General features: G+C 41.4%; 2 protein-coding genes across 6 annotated transcripts in view; one reads left to right on the forward strand and one right to left on the reverse strand.

The window, feature by feature from the left end:
• Positions 1 to 2298, forward strand: part of FAM114A1 (family with sequence similarity 114 member A1) — a 37106-nt gene extending 34808 nt beyond the window's left edge. For all 5 annotated transcript variants that reach the window (XM_088442019.1, XM_088442022.1, XM_088442021.1 and 2 more), the window contains exon 14: positions 914 to 2298. In XM_088442019.1, coding sequence (XP_088298145.1) covers positions 914 to 1009 — 96 coding nt within the window. In that variant the 3' untranslated portion in view covers positions 1010 to 2298. The remainder of the gene's footprint in view (positions 1 to 913) is intronic.
• A 1456-nt stretch (positions 2299 to 3754) lies between these two features.
• The window catches only part of LOC148511621 (uncharacterized), an 86222-nt gene continuing 63417 nt past the window's right edge, over positions 3755 to 26559 (reverse strand). The window contains exons 4-6 of the mRNA XM_088442023.1: positions 10426 to 10545; positions 7336 to 7431; positions 3755 to 3835 (exon numbers count right to left, since the gene is read on the reverse strand). Of these exons, the coding sequence (XP_088298149.1) occupies positions 3762 to 3835; positions 7336 to 7431; positions 10426 to 10545 (290 nt within the window). The 3' untranslated portion in view covers positions 3755 to 3761. The remainder of the gene's footprint in view (positions 3836 to 7335; positions 7432 to 10425; positions 10546 to 26559) is intronic.

Consider the following 26559-nt stretch of genomic DNA (forward strand, 5'->3'; position numbering starts at 1 on the left):
CCTAATAAAACTGGCTTCATGCCAGGGAAATCAACTCTGATTAATATTAGACGACTTTATTCATATGTTCAGTTACGTCATGTGAACCGTGAAGATGCTTTGATGATGGCCTTGGGTTCTGACAAAGCATATGATTTAGTAGAGTGGCCATTTCTTTGGACTGTGATTTAAAACTTTAGAGTGGGAGCTGAGGTTCTCGGGTGGACAAAACTTTTGCATTCCTGTCCTGCAGCTAGAGTTTTGTGTCATTTGTTACTGATTCTTTTACCCTGGGGTGTGGTACTCTCTAGAGTTGTCCTTTGCTTCCGTCCCTATTTGCCCTTGCCATAGAGCCACTAGCCTGTGTAATATGTGCTTCCACTTTCTCTAGACTTTTGGTCTCAGGCTCTGAGGAGAGGATGGTACTCTATGCTGACGATACGTTGCTGTTTCTGTCACATACTGAAACTTTGCTTCCGGCTCTTTTGGCAATGATGAATGTGTTTGGCATCTTTTCGGCTATCCGGATTAACTGGAAAAGTCTGCGGTGTTCCCTGTCCTTCCCACCCTGACTGAACCATCCACTTATAACCCCCCTTTATGCTGGTGCACACAATGTAAATATCTGGGCATTCTGATTTCCCATGAGATACTGTAGCTGTGTAAGTATGGCTCAGTGCTCAGTTTTAGTAGAGTCACCTTTACATGCTTCAAAGATCATTCCATGTTTACATGCTTTGATATGCGCCCTTCTCTCTAGAAAACGTATTTCCAGCTGCATCTGTCTCTAATGTCAGCTGAGGTACTGGGGGATTACAGCACTTACAACTCAAAGTGGAGGTGGACTTAGGTCCTATCTTGGATGTATTTTTGTACATTTTCAAAAATTTTCGATTAAAAATTAAAATAAAAGTATATTGTATTTATTTTCCAGGGAAATAACAGCACAACCTACATCCAGGATGCTTTCCGGCTGCTGCTACCTGTATTGCAGTACTCCCACATACAGGCCACCTCTTCTAAGGCGTAAAACCCCCTCTATCACAGCCTGAGCTCAGTCACAGCACCTCCGAATAGAGCTGTGTCATGTGACTGCATCGTCTACAGCTGATTGGTTGTTGGGGATACACTGATGGATCTGGTATATGCAAATTTGCACATTGTTGGGAGAGAGAAACTAAGAGTTACGAGTAGATGATTTCTATAATTATTTAAAATGATTCTGCTTAAGAAACTTGTATATTATAGTGAACAATCTATTCAAAAATATACAACAAGAATAAGAGTTAGCCCTTATGGTGTCTGCCAGCGACTTTCAGAAATGCCACAATGTGTTTGTCCAAATGACACCTTTACAAATGAAGGAGAGTGTCCCAGACCCACCAGATTGCTACGTATAAAGCAGAATTATGTCAGCTGTTAGCGATATCCTGTAGAGTAATTGTTTACCGTAAAGATTAATAAAACATAATCTAAATATGTCAATCTAGAATATCCCTTTTTCTACTCTCTTTATTAGTATTTCATTTGTAGAAATTCACCTTACGAGTCTTTTCATAGAAGTTAATGTGGGAGAGAAACCATTATAATTACAACGCCACTTTTTAATTACAATATTTATACTATATCAATAATGTAATTGTAGAGTTATTTGAATATGATTATGATGTAACAAAGCGAAGTAGATTTCTGATGCCAGTGATGACCTTTGTCCAGAATTGGTAAATACACATACTGTACCTTGATAACAAATCACTCCATTAAAATTGTGTAAATGAGTTTCTAAAAGGGGATCTATACCGAGATACATGATTATTTAATAGGATTCACATATTCAAGACACCCCAGGAAGTTAAGATGCTCTTTAGCAATGAGGAAAATGCTGATATTGCACAAAATAGATGAAGAAACTAAGCCCAGACTAAATTACCCCTCTGGATAACTTTATTATAAAAATGTATAAATAGCAAAATATCAGGCAAAGACCTGTTACCATATAACTGTGAGATATACAAAGCATTAGTGTAACAAATGGCCCAGGTATGTGGCAAGGCTACATTGGACCTGGCCTTGGGTGCCACGCCAATCACTTTGGCCATTATTGTTTTTTTTATCTTGTTAACTACTAATTAGTTATTTCCATGTTCTAAACTTCTAACCATGGGCTCAATTATGGGCAGCCATTTATTTACCTTATGGAGATAGGGTGCAGCAGAGGTTAGGTCTATTTAAAGCTATGGCTGGGGCGGAGGGGGGTTTGGCATGACACAGAAACACTGGTTTAGGAGATGACATAAGGGTCTATTTACTAAGCTTTGTTAGGAGATAAACTGAACGGTGATAAGGTACCAACCAATCAGCTCTCAACTGCCATTTTTCAAACACAGCCTGTGAGATGGCAGTTAGGAGCTGATTGGCTGGTACCTTATCACTGTCCACTTTATCTCCTAACACAGCTTAGTAAATAGACCCCAAAGAGAGACACAGAACACTTGCAGCCTATTTAAACTCACACTCTCTCTCTCTCTATATCTATCTATATATCTATATATATATATATATCTATCTATATATATACATATATATATATATATAGCCAGAAAAACCTCAGGCACAGGCGGCACTCCGGGTCTTAGAGAAAGTGAAAAAGTTGTCTTTATACCAACGTTTCAGAGCCCACCGGCTGGTATAAATACAACTTTTTCACTTTCTCTAAGACCCGGAGTGCCGCCTGTGTCTGTCGTTTGATTGACGTTTTTGTGGCTACATTGTGTGTGTAGGGAAGATATCAGGGCATTTAAACTGTTGGACTATTGAGTGCTGGTTTATTAGGACAATTTATACATATATATATATGCACATGGAGTTACACTGAAGAGCAGATTCTCATTGCAGCCTATGAAGAGTGGATTTGCAATCACGATATGTTTTTTACATCTTCATGTACAGTTCATTTAGCTTTGAGAACCCATTGCTCTTCTCATTCACTTTTAAAATTGTAGAATGTGTCCTCTTATTCTAACAATCTGTTTTAAATTTACACTATGCCATAAACAGATGCAGCTGTCAGTGAGAAGATGCATCAGTCTCTAATAGAAATGATTTTCGTCCGTGTTAAAGACAAATTGTTGCTTTCTGTTGAGACTGCACGGCGAGAGCCAGTTGTTGTAAGGTGGACAATTCAAAGATCATTCCATGTTTACATGATATCTCTAATAAACTGATATCCACCCAAGAAATGTGTTTTTGTTTTATCATTGTGACCCACCTCCCCATTCCCACTGAGCTCCTGTAAACCCCTGTACCAGCTTTGTATCTATTCAGTATAACTTTACCATGTGCAATGATTGTGGCAGTGACTGTAACTAATATGGTTCATCGCAAACGGGCATCTGACATCAGAACTAAATTCTCACCATTTCTTCCCTATGACATCATCACCAGGCTGCCAGCAGAATGGATGCTTGTACTACTGCATACTGATGCCCGTACTCTTTGCCACCCCCTTGGGGCATAGGAATCCATTAGAACACGGGAATGTAAATATATTTCACATTAGGCTTTTTTTTTTCTCCTTGAACAATGGCTGCATTAGATTTATGTGGTACTATAACCTGCCAAGTAAGTATAGTAAAAGATTAATAATAATAATAATAATCACCATGTAAAGGTGATTATTTCATTGTCTCTTCTTTTTATGGTATGAGACGGTCTTTAGAGTTTATAGATGTCCGCGGGACAAGAACCGCTTTTGCGCTCACTGCTTAGTAGAATAGAGAGAATCAGTCGTGCGCTGCGTGTTCAGCAATCACAGGGAGCAGCTGTAGGGAGTGTGATCTCTGTGTTTTCTTTCCCACTAAAATATGGAAAACAAAAGTGATAATAAATAATATGTCGCCATCTCAAAAAAAAATAAAAAAATGATTCTTATCTATAATTTGGTTATGCTGATATTTTATTACAGATTTTTTTTTTTCTTCCACATTTAAAAATCCCATTCTTTAGAAACTGACAGCCAGCGCAGATTACTGTTACAGGGTTTCCTTTTGGGACATGCTGCTAATACCTTCGAAATTGAGTGAGAACATTCTGGCGGCTCCTAGTCAGTACTGCGGAACTGGGAATAGTGTAATCTCCAAAGGTGTAAGATGAGGGCTGGAACATGCGGTTTGGGGTTTTACATTGTTTTTTCTTTTATGTCCATCCATTAAAGTGTTGTTTTGTTTTACTTTTCAATACTCAGATATGTTACTCAGAATATCATATGCTGCTTTTTTTTTTTTTTTGCTTTAAATTGGTGACAAAATCAAGGATAATAGAAATAATATAACCCCATAGAGGCAGTGTAAGATACGAGGATATTGGGAGCCATCAGTGTGAGTGCTGTTAGTGGAAGATGACTGTCCTTTTATTTTACACAAAATTACACATTATTCCTTATAGTACATACGTTTATATAGTTAATTTGAAACCAAATTGCCTATATGAGGTGATTATCCAAGTGTATTTTGTCTGAAAGTTTTGTGTAATGAAATCCATAACCCAATGAAAAGTGTGACATCTATACTTTCCAAATGTGATCTATAGTGACCTCACTGTTTACCAAATAAAACCTAAAGCAATCATTTCTACTAGATTTACATATATTATTCTCACTTGTTCTAACCGGAATATGATTAAAATGCCGACAGAGGGGATTCCAGCGCTCAGAATGCCGGTGCCAGAGGGTTAGGGTTAGGCACTAAGAGGGGAGGTTTAGGGTGTGGGGAGGGGGAGGTAAGGTTTAGGCACTAGGGGGGGATGTTAGTGTTAGGCACTAGGGAGGGAGGGTTTGGGTAGGGAGATGGGGAGAGTTAGGATACCAACCAATAAAGTGTCGCTATTCTAATCGGGTCAGGATGTCGGCTTTGGGATTCTGACCGCGGGGATCCCGAGTGCCGGCATCTTGTACCCATCCTGTTCAAACCTTATGGAACTGGAGCAGAGTCTGTATTTATCACCTTCCCAGAGCCAGGAAATAGTTCTGTGCCTGTAGCCTGGACCGTACAAGACATATGACGGGTGTTACGCATCTGGGTCCATTACCAGATCCAGCGGTGTCGTCCGTTTTCCCCCCTGGCCGCACTTGGCATTCCTGAGGGCTGGACTTGCTCATCTGAGTCTGGCATTCTCCCCTGGCAGTTCCTGTGGTTGTGGAGCATGGGCTCCACCATCTTAGAGCACTGTTCCTGCACTTCACACCTTTTCCAGTGGGTAACCTACAGCACTCAGGTTCAACATCACCTGCCACATTCTTCCATTTGTGTGCAGCACCCAGAATCAGCGCCTCCTGCAGTCTGTAACAAGTACTACAAGCACTCCATTCCTATTCTTCCAGTGTACTGCAGTCCTGAGACCAGTATTCCCTATAGATGTTGTCTTAATGTAGACACCCTAATGCTGCACTGTTTATGGTTGTGTCCAAAGATCAGCAAATTTTGGGAGAAAGTTATGGATTTTATTCATTCTTTATTCCACTTGAGGCTTCACAGTGACCCTTTAGCCCTGGTGTGCGCTCATTTTCATGTTTGAGACCTGGGTCTAACCGTCATTGTCACTCCTCCGTTTTTGGAATCTGGAAAATCGTTCTTACCTAAAGTTTTTGATGGACAGGCCCAAAGTGCTTGAATCTGGGGTGTCCCCTTTTTATAGAAAAAATTGTGGGGTGTATATTGAATCACTTCACTCCTCCACGCAATCCAAAATTATGAAAATATTCGAAACAACTTCTTTGTAGATATACTGACAACTGTGCTAAACCCCTGGCAGTCCCACTGTAATGCAAATATATTTTCATAATTGCACATTATACTGCAGCTGGCTTTAGTTTAGTGTACCCATATTTGGATAATTTTCCTCAGTGGACGGTACTTGGCCAGAACTTCATGCATTACTGTATGACTCTTTTTTTTTTTTCTTGAAGCACTCTACTTAGTTTCCTTTTCTTTTGTTGTTTTTATGTTCTTATGTTTATAATTTTATAATCCTGATTTTGTAGCCCTAGTTCACTTACCCTATTTTCCTGTTTCCTTTGTAAATCCTTAACATAGTAATCTGCTTTCTATATCAGAGGTTCAAGGCCGGTGCTAGGTTACTCGGCAGCCAGCTCCGTCCCGTGCTCCCCCTCCACCCCTTCCCTCACCCCCTGAGCTTATATTAGTATCGGCAGCGTGTGGGTGGAGGGCGTGGTTCTTCTACAGCCAGACCCCGGTGAGCGTGCCTGGAGAGGTTAAGCTCACAGATGTTTGTTATTGCTCGATGTATTTTACATGCTTATTGTGCACTTATTGTAACTAATGTCTGTACTGCTCAATGGATATTTGTATCACAGATTTAAAAAAGACAATTGCTCAAAAAATACTCTGCGCACAGAGGAGGGGGTGGGGCACTCTCCATACATGTCCGGGCCTGGGTGTAGAGTACTTTTCCCTCCGACCTCTCTGCACCCCGGCCAGAAAGTGGTTGCAGTTATCAGCTTTTTGGAGATATTGCCTGTGGTTGGGTGCTAGGTGCCTGTGGTTGGGTGCTGGGTGCCTGTGGTTGGGTGCTGGGTGCCTGTGGTTGGGTGCTGGGTGCCTGTGGTTGGGTGCTAGGTGCCTGTGGTTGGGTGCTAGGTGCCTTTGGGTGCTAGGTGTCTCTGGTTGGGTGCTGGGTGCCTCTGGTTGGGTGCTGGGTGCCTGTGGTTGGGTGCCTGTGGTTGGGTGCTAGGTGCCTGTGGTTGGGTGCCTGTGGTTGGGTGCTAGGTGTCTGTGGTTGGGTGCTAGGTGCCTGTGGTTGGGTGCTAGGTGCCTTTGGTTGGGTGCTAGGTGTCTGTGGTTGGGTGCTGGGTGCCTGTGGTTGGGTGCTAGGTGCCTGTGGTTGGGTGCTGCGTGCCTGTGGTTGGGTGCCTGTGGTTGGGTGCTAGGTGCCTGTGGTTGGGTGCCTGTGGTTGGGTGCTGGGTGCCAGTGGTTGGGTGCTAGGTGTCTGTGGTTGGGTGCTAGGTGCCTGTGGTTGGGTGCTAGGTGCCTCCCCACCAATAGCTGTGATTGTTATTCTTCTTCCTTATGTACCCCACACCTTGTAAGGTCCAGCTTTACCATCCGTTTCATGGTGTTGTAGGTTTGTTTGTATAATGATCCCCTCAGTGTACAGCACTCAGTAGCATGTCAGCACTTTATATATAAAATCTAATAAATAGTAACCTTAGGCTTACATGGCAAACGTTTGCATTTTTAGAGGCTAGACATCATTGTTAGTGGATTATTGCAGTGAAAGCCAGTACAAGCCGTATCATTTCATCATGACAGCTGATTGATTAAATTGCTCACTGCACTTACCACAGATATGATGAGTTTGCTCCAGGCAATGTGTTCTTGGTGATATTAAATTTTTTTTTCCTTTTGATCGTGTGATCCTTGATCGTTCTTTGTTATCTGCATTAAGATCACATTTATAAGACTTATAACTCACTGGTTGCCATAGAGGGGAAATGTGCAACACACAAACAAAAATGATAGTGAAGCAGAGAAAAGTACAGCTTATAGAACGGGGGGGATTTAAATGGTCTTCAATGGCCTATTGTGAGAAGAGGAAGAGCTGTAACCTGTGTGGGTGTGGCCAGTGCCATGTGGGCCCCAGTGTTTATCTACATACATATACATAGAAACATTGCATTATGTGGTGAGGAATACAGAAACAGAATTTTAATACTTATTATTTATGGCTAATCGTGTGGCCAGCTGGGAGATTGGCCATCATCATGCTCTCATGATGATGGGCCTATTTTTACATGGAGACCTGGGATGGTAGTCCAATCCACCCCTTGTTAATCTTCATATCTACCAAAGCTGTAATAGTAAAAGATCATTTTCTTTAAAATGCTGGATTGCGTCCTGTCTGATGGAAGTGAGCCAAACATATTAGAGGTGTACAGGTTAAGCACCATACTTTATCAATATTTCAAGCATCATTGTATCCCCTTATTAGTTCCTAACATTGGGGGATGTCCTAATAGCCGCGATAACCCGTTTTTCTCCAAAAAGTTTTCAGCAGTGAAAACTTTTTCGCCAAAAATAGTTATCAGGCTATCTTATTAGCCGGCGTTTGAGCGGGTGCGAATTCTTGTATTGCAGTTATCGCAATTCTTTTTCGGGACCCTTAGGCAGGTGATAAGTTGTGCAAAACCCATATATATTTGTCTAAAAATATCGTGACTTGATGCAGAACCACTGGGGACACCCTCCTTAATGACTATTTAGGTAAAAATTATTTTTAATTAGCTTAATTTGACCAATAATGACATCATTTTTGGGATGAAAAAGTGAAGGGGTTTAAAGTAATGGGACAAGATTCTTTGGGGATTGTATAGATGGGTTTGGTGTTTTAAACATTACAGGATGCAGTGACAGGTGTATTTTTTAAAATTTTTAGAAGTGCCCTAAAATGACTCAAAAGTACCCTTGCCGACATTGTAGTGTACCCCTAATTTAACTACAGAATTTAATTTGATCCCAAAAAAAAAAAAACTTGCTTTCTGTCACTATTTCACTGTTTTAGGCAAATGCTTATAATAACAGCCATTTGACACAATTTAAGAACCACAAACCCTTTGATTATGGCCATTAATAGACTTCTATACTATTACCCAGTATAAGTTTATCTTTTTTGTGGGTACAGGCTGTTTTCCCCATTGTCACCTGTACTTCTCACCTGTATTCCCTGTAAGAATTATCGTGTGCATTGTTATGTTGCTAGGAGGTATATTGTACCCCTTTGCAGCAAGCACCGCCACACATCGTATTTTGTCCAAAACATTTTTTGGGAGGGGGTGTGCCCATGCCTCCTCCAGAGCCTGGGCCCATCCCTACTCTCAACTGCCCTGTGCACAACTGTGGGGTGGCATATTTTGAGAAAAAAAAACATTATTATAAGAAGCTTCAAAACACACAGAAAAAAATAAAAACATTGTAAACACATTCTAGATGTCCCCTAACTCATACTTGCCTACTTTTGAAAAAGCATTTCAGGGAGATTATGATAGCATCACCTATGAGCGTGGCGGTAAAGTGGGCGTGTACAGCTACATCTGAGGGGTGTACCATAAACCTGACTTACATCCACATGTAAATGAGTCCCAAAGCTGTAAGATCTACGTGTTGATGAAAACACACTGTTACTTCTCAGAAAATGCATGTAGCTATAGGGATCATTGGGGTAGATGTATGAAGCCCAGAAACGGTATCAGCGCACGTTATGTCGCTGATACTGTTTCTCCCCGATGTATGATCGGGGGTCTGGGCTATGCGCCCCTGTCATTATCGGCGCTGCTATCTACAAGATAGCAGCGCCGACAGCCTGGGCTATGTACGAACGGTCAGATCGTCTGACCGTTCGGCCGGCTGTAGCTGTCGTTATCGACAGCTACAGCCTGGCGTTAGCTATACCCACAGCAGGGACAGCGCTGTCCCTGCTGTGGCGGCTACCGGCTCCATGGCTGCACGCGGGGATCTCACGATACTGGCGAGATCCCGCGCATGCTCATTGGAGCCGGCCGGGCCTGACACACATCGCATCAGCACTAAGCTGATGCGATGTGGTCTGTAGCGGGTAGCGCCGGAGGGGGGAGTTAACGCTCCTCCTCTCCGGCCGGTGAGATGTTCACACATCTCACCGGTAGTGCTTCCTGCTTCGCCTCGGTAAAGAGGCGAAGCAGGAAGCGTTATAGCGGCACTTAACGTGCCACTATAATACATCTACCCCATTATGCCTTATTATAACCAATGCAGGGAAATGATACTAATGATCCCATTTGACTGTATACTGTATCTCTCTCTCTCTCTATCTATCTATATATATATATATATATATATATATACGGCTTCATAATGGGGGTAAGGTGCAATCAGGGAGATTGCTAGACTCTTCAGGGAGACCGGGAGAGTGCTACTATTTCAGGGAGTCTCCCTGACAATCAGGGAGAGTTAGAAAGTATGCCCCAACTCTCATAATTACTGTACTACATATAGTTACATAGAGTAGTCCATGACATTCAGTCACTTATAAATTATACATGTGTTGGTCTATAGGAATCCACAACAAAAACCCCAGAAGCACCACAATTAATTTAAGAAATATATGAAGTCATAACCCAGTATTTTTGTCCCATATATAGTGTGGGTCTGCGGACTTAATGGTTCATAAATTACCCTGTATGTTTTAAACTCTGTTTCTCATTGTGCCAATGATGGGTGAGTGTAATGGTGCTGATGATCCAAGCACCTGTGTTACATAAAGTAAAATGTATGGGAATTATACTCCTGATAAACATTGCAGGCACACACACAAGGAGGCTCTCACCGTTCAGGCAAATATCTTCTTGGCGGGATGAGAAACGTTAGAATTCAGTACAATATGCTTTTCATACTCACAAAGTGTAATCGGAGCTGCGTTTTTCTCTTGAATAACTTTGTAAGCAACAAAAATGAGCCCACAAACGAAAACAAGCGGTATAAGGAAGAGCCAGATGATATAAAGCGTTCCGGCATAGTCTGTTTTTGGAAAATAAGAAATGATCAGTAAACAGACAAATTAATTTACAATAAAGAAGGGATAATACTTTTCACATTTCAATTAGAATAATGATGGAAGCAAATTATCTTCAATTTCCGTAGTGTCATCACATACCCACAAACTACGGAGAGACAAATAACCTTTCTTTGGACTATAAGATGAAACCAAGCGTAACACACACAAACATGAGAAGAACATACAAACTCCACACCCTTAGCATGCTCCACAAGTACATGGGCTGTGTGCTATCTCATCAATACCTTTAATTATTTATACATGTTAAGAAGAATATTTCTTTCAGACACGTGGAAAGGGGAATATAAAGATCCTATACAGCTATAACACTGTAAATATAAATATATATGTTTAGCTACATGTTATCCAGGCACGTAACTATTTAATGCGTAGTTTGTATAGATCACCTAAGTGATCTATGCTAAGTTACGCAGTAGCTGACCAATTGGCAGGTATTTGCAGAGGCCGATCTACTGTGAAACTAATGAAGCTTAACTTCAGGCCCTCTAACCCCGGAGAGACCCTGAAAAAAATTTTGTTTAATGAGTGAATTTTTCAACAAATCAATGGATTTTTTAAGTGTGTATTATTAAAATAAGGTTATTTTAGTGATAGAATCATAAGCCAATGGATTGAAGTACTTAATATTGACCATAGAATATGCTTTACAGTAGTGCATGTAGGGGAGGTTTCTGTGTACCCAGAAACCCTCCCTGATCAGTACTGGCTGGCAGACAGTCTATCTACAGCTCCGACCAGAGGATGACTCTTATGAGTCGGCCGGGCACAGAAAAGAGAGCTGCTGTCAGTGTCACTGCTGAGTGCAGTACTGCCAGGTGCCACTAGATGCTCCCATCTCCACTTGTGCTGTCCCATCTGCCAGAAGTTGGCCCTGCAGTGCTGACCACAAACTGAAAGTTGAGCTGATTGAGGGATGGTATGCAGCTCAGAGGTGGGAGGATGCAGTGTAGGGGAGAGACCTGACAGAGGGATTCCAGAGAACCTACTCAGGAAGATCAATAGCTGGGATCCTTCAGAGGATTGAGTAAGTTTTGATTTTGCATGTGATGTATCTACAGTCTCTCTCTTTCTCTCTCTGGGGGGTTTCTACATCCATCTATCTATCTATCTATCTATCTATCTATATATCTGTCTACAGTGTCTCACTTTCTGGGGGGTTTCTACATCTATCTATCTACAGTCTCTAACTTTCTGGGGGGGTTCTATATCTATCTATCTATCTACAGACTTTAAATCTCTGGGGGGTTTCTACATCTATCTATCTACAGTGTATCACTCTCTGGGGGGTTTCTCTATCTATCTATCTACCTACCTACAGCCATGGGCAAAAAATTTGAGAATGACACAAGTTTTGGTTTTCACAAAGTTTGCTGCTTCAGTGTTTTTAGACCTTTTTGTCAGATGTTACTATGTTATATTACAAGCATTTCATAAGTGCCAAAGGCTTTTATTGACAATTACATTAAGTTTATGCAAAGAGACAATATTTGCAGTGTTGACCCTTCTTTTTCAAGACCTCTGCAATTCGCCCTGGCATGCTGTCAATCAACTTCTGGGCCACATACTGACTGATGGCCGCCCATTCTTGCCTAATCAATGCTTGGAGTTTGTCAGAATTTGTGGGTTTTTGTTTGTCCACCCCCCTCCTGAGGATTGACCACAAGTTCTCAATGGGATTAAGGTCTGGGGAGTTTCCTGGCCATGGATCCAAAATTTCAATGTTTTGTTCCCTGAGCCACTTAGTTATAACTTTTGACTTATGGCAAGGTGCTCCATCATGCTGGAAAAGGCATTGTTCATCACCAAACTGTTCTTGGATGGTTGGGAGAAGTTGCTTGTTCAGGATGTTTTGGTACCATTCTTTATTCATGGCTGTGTTCTTAGGCAAAATTGTGAGTGAGCCCACTCCCTTGGCTGAACATGAATGGTCTCAGGATGCTTTACTGTTGGCATGACACAGGACAGATGGTATTGCTTACCTTTCCTTCTCCGGACAAGTGTTTTTCCAGATGCCCCAAACAATCTGAAAGGGGATTCATCAGAGAAAATAACTTTACCCCAGTCCTCAGCAGTCCAATCCCTCTACCTTTTGCAGAATATCAGTCTGTCCCTGATGTTTTTCCTTGAGAGAAGTGACTTCTTTGCTGCCTTTCTTGACACCAGGCCATCCTACAAAAGTCTTCGCCTCACTGTGAGTGAAGATGCACTCACACCTGCCTGCTGCCATTCCTGAGCAAGCTCTGCACTGGTGGTGCCCCGATCCTGCAGATGAATCAACTTTAGGAGATGGTCCTGGTGCTTGCTGGACGTTCTTGGGCGCCCTGAAGCCTTCTTCACAAATATTGAACCTCTCTTGATCATTCGATAAATGGTTGATTTAGGTGCAATCTTGTTAGCAGCAATATCCTTCCCTGTGAAGCCTTTTTGTACAAAGCAATGATGACTACACGTGTTTCCTTGTAGATAACCATGGTTAACAGAGGAAGAACAATGATTTCAAGCACCACCCTCCTTTTAAAGCTTCCAGTGTGTTATTTTAACTCAATCAGCATGACAGAGTGATCTCCAGCCTTGTCCTCGTCCACACTCTCAACTGTGTTAACGAGAGAATCACTGACATTATGTCAGCTGGTCCTTTTGTGGCAGGGCTGAAATGCAGTGGAAATGTTGTTTTTGGGCTTAAGTTCATTGTCATGGCAAAGGGGGACTTTGCAATTAATTGCAATTCATCTGATCACTCTTCATGACATTCTGGAATATAAGCAAATTGCCATCATAAAAACTGAAACAGCAGACTTTGTGAAAACCAATACTTGTGTCATTCTCAAAACTTTTGGCCATGGCTGTACAGTGTCTCACTCTCTGGGGGAGTTCTACATTTATCTATCTACAGACTTTCACTATCTGGGAGGTTTCTACATCTATCTATCCACAGTGTCTCACTCTCCCGGGTTTTTTTCTACATCTATCTATCTACAGTGTCTCGCTCTCTGGGGGGTTTCTACATCTATCTATCTATCTATCTATCTATCTATCTATCTATCTATCTATCTATCTATCTATCTATCTATCTATCTATCTCTGGGGGATCTCTACATCTCCACCATTTGGGCCTTTACGGTTCTTGCAAGGGCAACAAGGCCCTTTTGACCTTGTTGGATGTTGCCTTATTGTTGCTGGTTGCAAAGTGGCCCCCATAACTTCACTTCAGGGCCCCAAAAATGTAGATCCACCACTGGGTATTGGATGTAACTGTTAGCAAAATCTGGTACTTCTTTATTTACAGTGAATAGCTCACAATAGCACATGTACTGTATGTGATTGGAGTATTACAAATATGTGTTGCAGCTACGTTGTTGCAATAAGCAACACAAGATTACTTACACAGTACACGAACGGCTTTGTTTTCAAAAACAAAAAGTTGATTTCTACATTATTACATTTGTTATAAAATACACTGAGAGGCCAAATTATTATGACCACCAAGTAAGGTCTTTGGGCCTCATTCAGAGCCGCTCGCTAGATGCGATCGCTCGCACAATGTGTATGCAAATTGCCTAGGCAGTGCAAATGCACAGCAATGTATTAGCACGCCCAGTACTTCTTAGAGAGCGATCACATACTGTATGCAGACATCCACCATCCTGCTTTAAGACGCCAACTTGTGCACGTCATGTCCAGGAAGTGTATGCAACCATCGGTACATCGGGTAACATCGGATGACCATACCCTGCCGAAAGCACTGCGAGCACTTCACTGTAAAACCAAGCCAGGTGACGTGTACTATGATGATGTCTTTTAATTATGCACACCTCTAAGATACTGTTGAGATGCTCAGGCACGCCTGCGTTTGCACCTCCACTCCCCCGTTTTTAATGACCAGTCCCTGTTACCACCTACAAACGGCTTCCCCTGTCACTCACTCTGCTGGGCTGTCTATGTGCAGCAAGCGAATGCATTGTGAACTTTCATTAAGGTATGCACATGCGCACAATGCATGCACACTGCGTACCATCGGCAGCAGCAAGAGAATGCATCTTAGCGAGCAGGTCTGAATGAGCTCCTTTGTTCCGAGCAATGAGTTGCAGTGTTCACAGGCAATAAGTTGCACTGCGGTGACTTTTCTGTAAGAAACATCACTACAGCGTGACTTTTGGGTGTCATGGAAATTTTACTGAGTGGACCACACAAGAAATATAGTGGAGGAAGAACACTACGCACAAGAAATATAGCGGAGGAAGAACACTACACACGAGAAATATAGCGGAGAGAGAACACTACACACGAGAAATATAGCGGAGAGAGAACACTAAGCACGAGAAATATAGCGGAGAGAGAACACTACGCACAAGAAATATAGCGGACGAAGAACACTACACACGAGAAATATAGCGGAGAGAGAACACTACACACGAGAAATATAGCGGAGGAAGAACACTACGCACAAGATATATATTGGAGGGAGAACACTACACACGAGAAATATAGTGGAGAGAGAACACTACACACGAGAAATATAGTGGAGGGAGAACACTACGCACAAGAAATATAGTGGAGAGAGAACACTACACACGAGAAATATAGTGGAGGGAGAACACTACGCACAAGAAATATAGTGGAGAGAGAACACTACACACGAGATATATAGTGGAGGGAGAACACTACACATGAGAAATATAGCGGAGGGAGAACACTACACATGAGAAATATAGTGGAGAGAGAACACTACACACAAGAAATATAATGGAGAGAGAACACTACACACGAGAAATATGGTGGAGGGAGAACACAACGCACAACAAATATAGTGGAGAGAGAACACTACACACGAGATATATAGTGGAGGGAGAACACTACACATGAGAAATATAGCGGAGGGAGAACACTACACATGAGAAATATAGTGGAGAGAGAACACTACACACAAGAAATATAATGGAGAGAGAACACTACGCACAAGAAATATAGTGGAGGGAGAACACTACACACGAGATATATAGTGGAGGGAGAAACTACACATGAGATATATAGTGGAGGGAGAACACTACACATGAGAAATATAATGGAGAGAGAACACTACACACAAGAAATATAATGGAGGGAGAACACTACACACGAGAAATATAGTGGAGGGAGAACACTACACACAAGAAATATAATGGAGGGAGAACACTACACACGAGAAATATAGTGGAGGGAGAACACTACGCACAAAAAATATAGTGGAGAGAGAGCACTACACACGAGATATATAGTGGAGGGAGAACACTACACACGAGATATATAGTGGAGAGAGAACACTACACATGAGATATATAGTGGAGGGAGAACACTACACATGAGAAATATAATGGAAAGAGAACACTACACACGAGAAATATAGTGGAGGGAGAACACTACACACGAGATATATAGTGGAGGGAGAACACTACACACGAGATATATAGTGGAGAGAGAACACTACACATGAGAAATATAGTGGAGGGAGAACACTACCCATGAAAAAAATAATGGAGAGAGAACACTACACACGAGATATATAGTGGAGAGAGAACACTACACACAAGAAATATAATGGAGGGAGAACACTACACACGAGAAATATAGTGGAGGGAGAACACTACGCACAAGAAATATAATGGAGGGAGAACACTACGCGCAAGAAATATAGTGGAGAGAGAACACTACACACGAGATATATAGTGGAGGGAGAACACTACACATGAGAAATATAGCGGAGGGAGAACACTACACATGAGAAATATAGTGGAGAGAGAACACTACACACAAGAAATATAATGGAAAGAGAACACAACACACGAGAAATATAGTGGAGGGAGAACACAACGCACAAGAAATATAGTGGAGAGAGAACACTACACACGAGATATATAGTGGAGGGAGAACACTACACATGAGAAATATAGCGGAGGGAGAACACTACACATGAGAAATATAGTGGAGAGAGAACACTACACACAAGAAATATAATGGAGAGAGAACACTACGCACAAGAAAAATAGTGGAGGGAGAACACAACACACGAGATATATAGTGGACTGAGAACACTACACATGAGATATATAGTGGAGGGAGAACACTACACATGAGAAATATAATGGAGAGAGAACACTACACACAAGAAATATAATGGAGGGAGAACACTACACACGAGAAATATAGTGGAGGGAGAACACTACGCACAAAAAATATAGTGGAGAGAGAGCACTACACACGAGAAATATAGTGGAGGGAGAACACTACGCACAAGAAATATAATGGAGGGAGAACACTACGCACAAGAAATATAGTGGAGAGAAAACACTTTACACGAGATATATAGTGGAGGGAGAACACTACACATGAGAAATAAAGCGGAGGGAGAACACTACACATGAGAAATATAGTGGAGAGAGAACACTACACAAGAGAAATATAATGGAGAGAGAACACTACACACGAGAAATATAGTGGAGGGAGAACACAACGCACAAGAAATATAGTGGAGAGAGAACACTACACACGAGATATATAGTGGAGGGAGAACACTACACACGAGATATATAGTGGAGGGAGAACACTACACATGAGATATATAGTGGAGGGAGAACACTACACATGAGAAATATAATGGAGAGAGAACACTACACACAAGAAATATAATGGAGGGAGAACACTACACACGAGAAATATAGTGGAGGGAGAACACTACACACAAGAAATATAATGGGGGGAGAACACTACACACGAGAAATATAGTGGAGGGAGAACACTACGCACAAAAAATATAGTGGAGAGAGAGCACTACACACGAGATATATAGTGGAGGGAGAACACTACACACGAGATATATAGTGGAGAGAGAACACTACACATGAGATCTATAGTGGAGGGAGAACACTACACATGAGAAATATAATGGAGAGAGAACACTACACACGAGAAATATAGTGGAGGGAGAACACTACACACGAGATATATAGTGGAGGGAGAACACTACACACGAGATATATAGTGGAGAGAGAACACTACACATGAGAAATATAGTGGAGGGAGACCACTACCCATGAAAAATATAATGGAGAGAGAACACTACACACGAGATATATAGTGGAGAGAGAACACTACACACAAGAAATATAATGGAGGGAGAACACTACACACGAGAAATATAGTGGAGGGAGAACACTACGCACAAGAAATATAATGGAGAGAGAACACTACACACGAGAAATATAGTGGAGGGAGAACACTACGCACAAGAAATATAGTGGAGAGAGAACACTACACACGAGATATATAGTGGAGGGAGAACACTACACATGAGAAATATAGCGGAGGGAGAACACTACACATGAGAAATATAGTGGAGAGAGAACACTACACATGAGAAATATAATGGAGAGAGAACACTATGCACAAGAAATATAGTGGAGAAAGAACACTACGCACAAGAAATATAGTGGAGAGAGAACACTACACACGAGAAATATAGTGGAGAGAGAACACTACGCACAAGAAATATAGTGGAGAGAGAACACTACACACGAGAAATATAGTGGAGAGAGAACACTACGCACAAGAAATATAGTGGAGAGAGAACACTACACATGAGATATATAGTGGAGAGAGAACACTACGCACAAGAAATATCGTGGAGAGAGAACACTACGCACAAGAAATATAGTGGAGAGAGAACACTACACACGAGAAATATAGTGGAGGGAGAACACTACGCACAAGAAATATAGTGGAGAGAGAACACTACACACGAGATATATAGTGGAGGGAGAACACTACGCACAAGAAATATAGTGGAGAGAGAACACTACACACGAGAAATATAGCGGAGAGAGAACACTAAGCACGAGAAATATAGCGGAGAGAGAAAACTACGCACAAGAAATATAGCGGACGAAGAACACTACACACGAGAAATATAGCGGAGAGAGAACACTACACACGAGAAATATAGCGGAGGAAGAACACTACGCACGAGATATATATTGGAGGGAGAACACTACACACGAGAAATATAGTGGAGAGAGAACACTACACACGAGAAATATAGTGGAGGGAGAACACTACGCATAAGAAATATAGTGGAGAGAGAACACTACACACGAGAAATATAGTGGAGGGAGAACACTACGCACAAGAAATATAGTGGAGAGAGAACACTACACACGAGATATATAGCGGAGGGAGAACACTACACATGAGAAATATAGCGGAGGGAGAACACTACACATGAGAAATATAGTGGAGAGAGAACACTACACACAAGAAATATAATGGAGAGAGAACACTACACACGAGAAATATGGTGGAGGGAGAACACAACGCACAAGAAATATAGTGGAGAGAGAACACTACACACGAGATATATAGTGGAGGGAGAACACTACACATGAGAAATATAGCGGAGGGAGAACACTACACATGAGAAATATAGTGGAGAGAGAACACTACACACAAGAAATATAATGGAGAGAGAACACTACGCACAAGAAATATAGTGAAGGGAGAACACTACACACGAGATATATAGTGGAGGGAGAACACTACACATGAGATATATAGTGGAGGGAGAACACTACACATGAGAAATATAATGGAGAGAGAACACTACACACAAGAAATATAATGGAGGGAGAACACTACACACGAGAAATATAGTGGAGGGAGAACACTACACACAAGAAATATAATGGAGGGAGAACACTACACACGAGAAATATAGTGGAGGGAGAACACTACGCACAAAAAATATAGTGGAGAGAGAGCACTACACACGAGATATATAGTGGAAGGAGAACACTACACACGAGATATATAGTGGAGAGAGAACACTACACATGAGATATATAGTGGAGGGAGAACACTACACATGAGAAATATAATGGAGAGAGAACAATACACACGAGAAATATAGTGGAGGGAGAACACTACACACGAGATATATAGTGGAGGGAGAACACTACACACGAGATATATAGTGGAGAGAGAACACTACACATGAGAAATATAGTGGAGGGAGAACACTACCCATGAAAAATATAATGGAGAGAGAACACTACACACGAGATATATAGTGGAGAGAGAACACTACACACAAGAAATATAATGGAGGGAGAACACTACACACGAGAAATATAGTGGAGGGAGAACACTACGCACAAGAAATATAGTGGAGAGAGAACACTACACACGAGATATATAGTGGAGGGAGAACACTACACATGAGAAATATAGCGGAGGGAGAACACTACACATGAGAAATATAGTGGAGAGAGAACACTACACACAAGAAATATAATGGAGAGAGAACACTACACACGAGAAATATGGTGGAGGGAGAACACAACGCACAACAAATATAGTGGAGAGAGAACACTACACACGAGATATATAGTGGAGGGAGAACACTACACATGAGAAATATAGCGGAGGGAGAACACTACACATGAGAAATATAGTGGAGAGAGAACACTACACACAAGAAATATAATGGAGAGAGAACACTACGCACAAGAAATATAGTGGAGGGAGAACACTACACACGAGATATATAGTGGAGGGAGAAAACTACACATGAGATATATAGTGGAGGGAGAACACTACACATGAGAAATATAATGGAGAGAGAACACTACACACAAGAAATATAATGGAGGGAGAACACTACACACGAGAAATATAGTGGAGGGAGAACACTACACACAAGAAATATAATGGAGGGAGAACACTACACACGAGAAATATAGTGGAGGGAGAACACTACGCACAAAAAATATAGTGGAGAGAGAGCACTACACACGAGATATATAGTGGAGAGAGAACACTACACATGAGATATATAGTGGAGGGAGAACACTACACATGAGAAATATAATGGAGAGAGAACACTACACACGAGAAATATAGTGGAGGGAGAACACTACACACGAGATATATAGTGGAGGGAGAACACTACACACGAGATATATAGTGGAGAGAGAACACTACACATGAGCAATATAGTGGAGGGAGAACACTACCCATGAAAAATATAATGGAGAGAGAACACTACACACGAGATATATAGTGGAGAGAGAACACTACACACAAGAAATATAATGGAGGGAGAACACTACACACGAGAAATATAGTGGAGGGAGAACACTACGCACAAGAAATATAATGGAGGGAGAACACTACGCACAAGAAATATAGTGGAGAGAGAACACTACACATGAGATATATAGTGGAGGGAGAACACTACACATGAGAAATATAGCGGAGGGAGAACACTACACATGAGAAATATAGTGGAGAGAGAACACTACACACAAGAAATATAATGAAGGGAGAACACTACACACGAGAAATATAGTGGAGGGAGAACTCAACGCACAAGAAATATAGTGGAGAGAGAACACTACACACGAGATATATAGTGGAGGGAGAACACTACACATGAGAAATATAGCGGAGGGAGAACACTACACATGAGAAATATAGTGGAGAGAGAACACTACACACAAGAAATATAATGGAGAGAGAACACTACGCACAAGAAATATAGTGGAGGGAGAACACAACACACGAGATATATAGTGGAGGGAGAACACTACACATGAGATATATAGTGGAGGGAGAACACTACACATGAGAAATATAATGGAGAGAGAACACTACACACAAGAAATATAATGGAGGGAGAACACTACACACGAGAAATATAGTGGAGGGAGAACACTACGCACAAAAAATATAGTGGAGAGAGAGCACTACACACGAGAAATATAGTGGAGGGAGAACACTACGCACAAGAAATATAATGGAGGGAGAACACTACGCACAAGAAATATATTGGAGAGAAAACACTTTACACGAGATATATAGTGGAGGGAGAACACTACACATGAGAAATATAGCGGAGGGAGAACACTACACATGAGAAATATAGTGGAGAGAGAACACTACACAAGAGAAATATAATGGAGAGAGAACACTACACACGAGAAATATAGTGGAGGGAGAACACAACGCACAAGAAATATAGTGGAGAGAGAACACTACACACGAGATATATAGTGGAGGGAGAACACTACACACGAGATATATAGTGGAGGGAGAACACTACACATGAGATATATAGTGGAGGGAGAACACTACACACGAGAAATATAATGGAGAGAGAACACTACACACAAGAAATATAATGGAGGGAGAACACTACACACGAGAAATATAGTGGAGGGAGAACACTACACACAAGAAATATAATGGAGGGAGAACACTACACACGAGAAATATAGTGGAGGGAGAACACTACGCACAAAAAATATAGTGGAGAGAGAGCACTACACACGAGATATATAGTGGAGGGAGAACACTACACACGAGATATATAGTGGAGAGAGAACACTACACATGAGATATATAGTGGAGGGAGAACACTACACATGAGAAATATAATGGAGAGAGAACACTACACACGAGAAATATAGTGGAGGGAGAACACTACACACGAGATATATAGTGGAGGGAGAACACTACACACGAGATATATAGTGGAGAGAGAACACTACACATGAGAAATATAGTGGAGGGAGAACACTACCCATGAAAAATATAATGGAGAGAGAACACTACACATGAGAAATATAATGGAGAGAGAACACTACGCACAAGAAATATAGTGGAGAGAGAACACTACGCACAAGAAATATAGTGGAGAGAGAACACTACACACGAGAAATATAGTGGAGAGAGAACACTACGCACAAGAAATATAGTGGAGAGAGAACACTACACATGAGATATATAGTGGACAGAGAACACTACGCACAAGAAATATAGTGGAGAGAGAACACTACGCACAAGAAATATAGTGGAGAGAGAACACTACACACGAGAAATATAGCGGAGAGAGAACACTAAGCACGAGAAATATAGCGGAGAGAGAACACTACGCACAAGAAATATAGCGGACGAAGAACACTACACAAGAGAAATATAGCGGAGAGAGAACACTACACACGAGAAATATAGCGGAGGAAGAACACTACGCACGAGATATATATTGGAGGGAGAACACTACTCACGAGAAATATAGTGGAGAGAGAACACTACACAAGAGAAATATAGTGGAGGGAGAACACTACGCACAAGAAATATAGTGGAGAGAGAACACTACACACGAGAAATATAGTGGAGGGAGAACACTACGCACAAGAAATATAGTGGAGAGAGAACACTACACACGAGATATATAGTGGAAGGAGAACACTACACATGAGAAATATAGCGGAGGGAGAACACTACACATGAGAAATATAGTGGAGAGAGAACACTACACACAAGAAATATAATGGAGAGAGAACACTACACACGAGAAATATGGTGGAGGGAGAACACAATGCACAAGAAATATAGTGGAGAGAGAACACTACACACGAGATATATAGTGGAGGGAGAACACTACACATGAGAAATATAGCAGAGGGAGAACACTACACATGAGAAATATAGTGGAGAGAGAACACTACACACAAGAAATATAATGGAGAGAGAACACTACGCACAAGAAATATAGTGGAGGGAGAACACTACACACGAGATATATAGTGGAGGGAGAACACTACACATGAGATATATAGTGGAGGGAGAACACTACACATGAGAAATATAATGGAGAGAGAACACTACACACAAGAAATATAATGGAGGGAGAACACTACACACGAGAAATATAGTGGAGGGAGAACACTACACACAAGAAATATAATGGAGTGAGAACACTACACACGAGAAATATAGTGGAGGGAGAACACTACGCACAAAAAATATAGTGGAGAGAGAGCACTACACACGAGATATATAGTGGAGGGAGAACACTACACACGAGATATATAGTGGAGAGAGAACACTACACATGAGATATATAGTGGAGGGAGAACACTACACATGAGAAATATAATGGAGAGAGAACACTACACACGAGAAATATAGTGGAGGGAGAACACTACACACGAGATATATAGTGGAGGGAGAACACTACACACGAGATATATAGTGGAGAGAGAACACCACACATGAGAAATATAGTGGAGGGAGAACACTACGCACAAGAAATATAGTGGAGAGAGAACACTACACACGAGAAATATAGTGGAGAGAGAACACTACGCACAAGAAATATAGTGGAGAGAGAACACTACACATGAGATATATAGTGGAGAGAGAACACTACGCACAAGAAATATAGTGGAGAGAGAACACTACGCACAAGAAATATAGTGGAGGGAGAACACTACACATGAGAAATATAGCGGAGGGAGAACACTACACATGAGAAATATAGTGGAGAGAGAACACTACGCACAAGAAATATAGTGGAGAGAGAACAGTACACATGAGATATATAGTGGAGAGAGAACACTACGCACAAGAAATATAGTGGAGAGAGAACACTACGCACAAGAAATATAGTGGAGGGAGAACACAACACACGAGATATATAGTGGAGGGAGAACACTACACATGAGATATATAGTGGAGGGAGAACACTACACATGAGAAATATAATGGAGGGAGAACACTACACACGAGAAATATAGTGGAGGGAGAACACTACACACAAGAAATATAATGGAGGGAGAACACTACACACGAGAAATATAGTGGAGGGAGAACACTACACACAAAAAATATAGTGGAGAGAGAGCACTACACACGAGATATATAGTGGAGGGAGAACACTACACACGAGATATATAGTGGAGAGAGAACACTACACATGAGATATATAGTGGAGGGAGAACACTACACATGAGAAATATAATGGAGAGAGAACACTACACACGAGAAATATAGTGGAGGGAGAACACTACACACGAGATATATAGTGGAGGGAGAACACTACACACGAGATATATAGTGGAGAGAGAACACTACACATGAGAAATATAGTGGAGGGAGAACACTACCCATGAAAAATATAATGGAGAGAGAACACTACACACGAGATATATAGTGGAGAGAGAACACTACACACAAGAAATATAATGGAGGGAGAACACTACACACGAGAAATATAGTGGAGGGAGAACACTACGCACAAGAAATATAATGGAGAGAGAACACTACACACGAGAAATATAGTGGAGGGAGAACACTACGCACAAGAAATATAGTGGAGAGAGAACAGTACACATGAGAAATATAATGGAGGGAGAACACTACACACGAGAAATATAGTGGAGGGAGAACACTACGCACAAGAAATATAATGGAGGGAGAACACTACGCACAAGAAATATAGTGGAGAGAGAACACTACACACGAGATATATAGTGGAGGGAGAACACTACACATGAGAAATATAGCGGAGGGAGAACACTACACTTGAGAAATATAGTGGAGAGAGAACACTACACACAAGAAATATAATGGAAAGAGAACACTACACACGAGAAATATAGTGGAGGGAGAACACAACGCACAAGAAATATAGTGGAGAGAGAACACTACACACGAGATATATAGTGGAGGGAGAACACTACACATGAGAAATATAGCGGAGGGAGAACACTACACACGAGAAATATAGTGGAGAGAGAACACTACACACAAGAAATATAGTGGAGAGAGAACACTACGCACAAGAAATATAGTGGAGGGAGAACACAACACACGAGATATATAGTGGAGGGAGAACACTACACATGAGATATATAGTGGAGGGAGAACACTACACATGAGAAATATAATGGAGATAGAACACTACACACAAGAAATATAATGGAGGGAGAACACTACACACGAGAAATATAGTGGAGGGAGAACACTACGCACAAAAAATATAGTGGAGAGAGAGCACTACACACGATAAATATAGTGGAGGGAGAACACTACGCACAAGAAATATAATGAAGGGAGAACACTACGCACAAGAAATATAGTGGAGAGAAAACACTTTACACGAGATATATAGTGGAGGGAGAACACTACACATGAGAAATATAGCGGAGGGAGAACACTACACATGAGAAATATAGTGGAGAGAGAACACTACACAAGAGAAATATAATGGAGAGAGAACACTACACACGAGAAATATAGTGGAGGGAGAACACAACGCACAAGAAATATTGTGGAGAGAGAACACTACACACGAGATATATAGTGGAGGGAGAACACTACACACGAGATATATAGTGGAGGGAGAACACTACACATGAGAAATATAATGGAGAGAGAACACTACACACAAGAAATATAATGGAGGGAGAACACTACACACGAGAAATATAGTGGAGGGAGAACACTACACACAAGAAATATAATGGAGGGAGAACACTACACACGAGAAATATAGTGGAGGGAGAACACTACACACAAAAAATATAGTGGAGAGAGAGCACTACACACGAGATATATAGTGGAGGGAGAACACTACACACGAGATATATAGTGGAGAGAGAACACTACACATGAGATATATAGTGGAGGGAGAACACTACACATGAGAAATATAATGGAGAGAGAACACTACACACGAGAAATATAGTGGAGGGAGAACACTACACACGAGATATATAGTGGAGGGAGAACACTACACACGAGATATATAGTGGAGAGAGAACACTACACATGAGAAATATAGTGGAGGGAGAACACTACCCATGAAAAATATAATGGAGAGAGAACACTACACACGAGATATATAGTGGAGAGAGAACACTACACACAAGAAATATAATGGAGGGAGAACACTACACACGAGAAATATAGTGGAGGGAGAACACTACGCACAAGAAATATAATGGAGAGAGAACACTACACACGAGAAATATAGTGGAGGGAGAACACTACGCACAAGAAATATAGTGGAGAGAGAACAGTACACATGAGAAATATAGCGGAGGGAGAGAACACTATGCACAAGAAATATAGTGGAGAGAGAA

Source organism: Taudactylus pleione, unplaced genomic scaffold (genome assembly GCF_031769625.1).
Source record: "Taudactylus pleione unplaced genomic scaffold, aTauple2 ptg000302l, whole genome shotgun sequence".
NCBI lineage: Eukaryota > Metazoa > Chordata > Amphibia > Anura > Myobatrachidae > Taudactylus > Taudactylus pleione.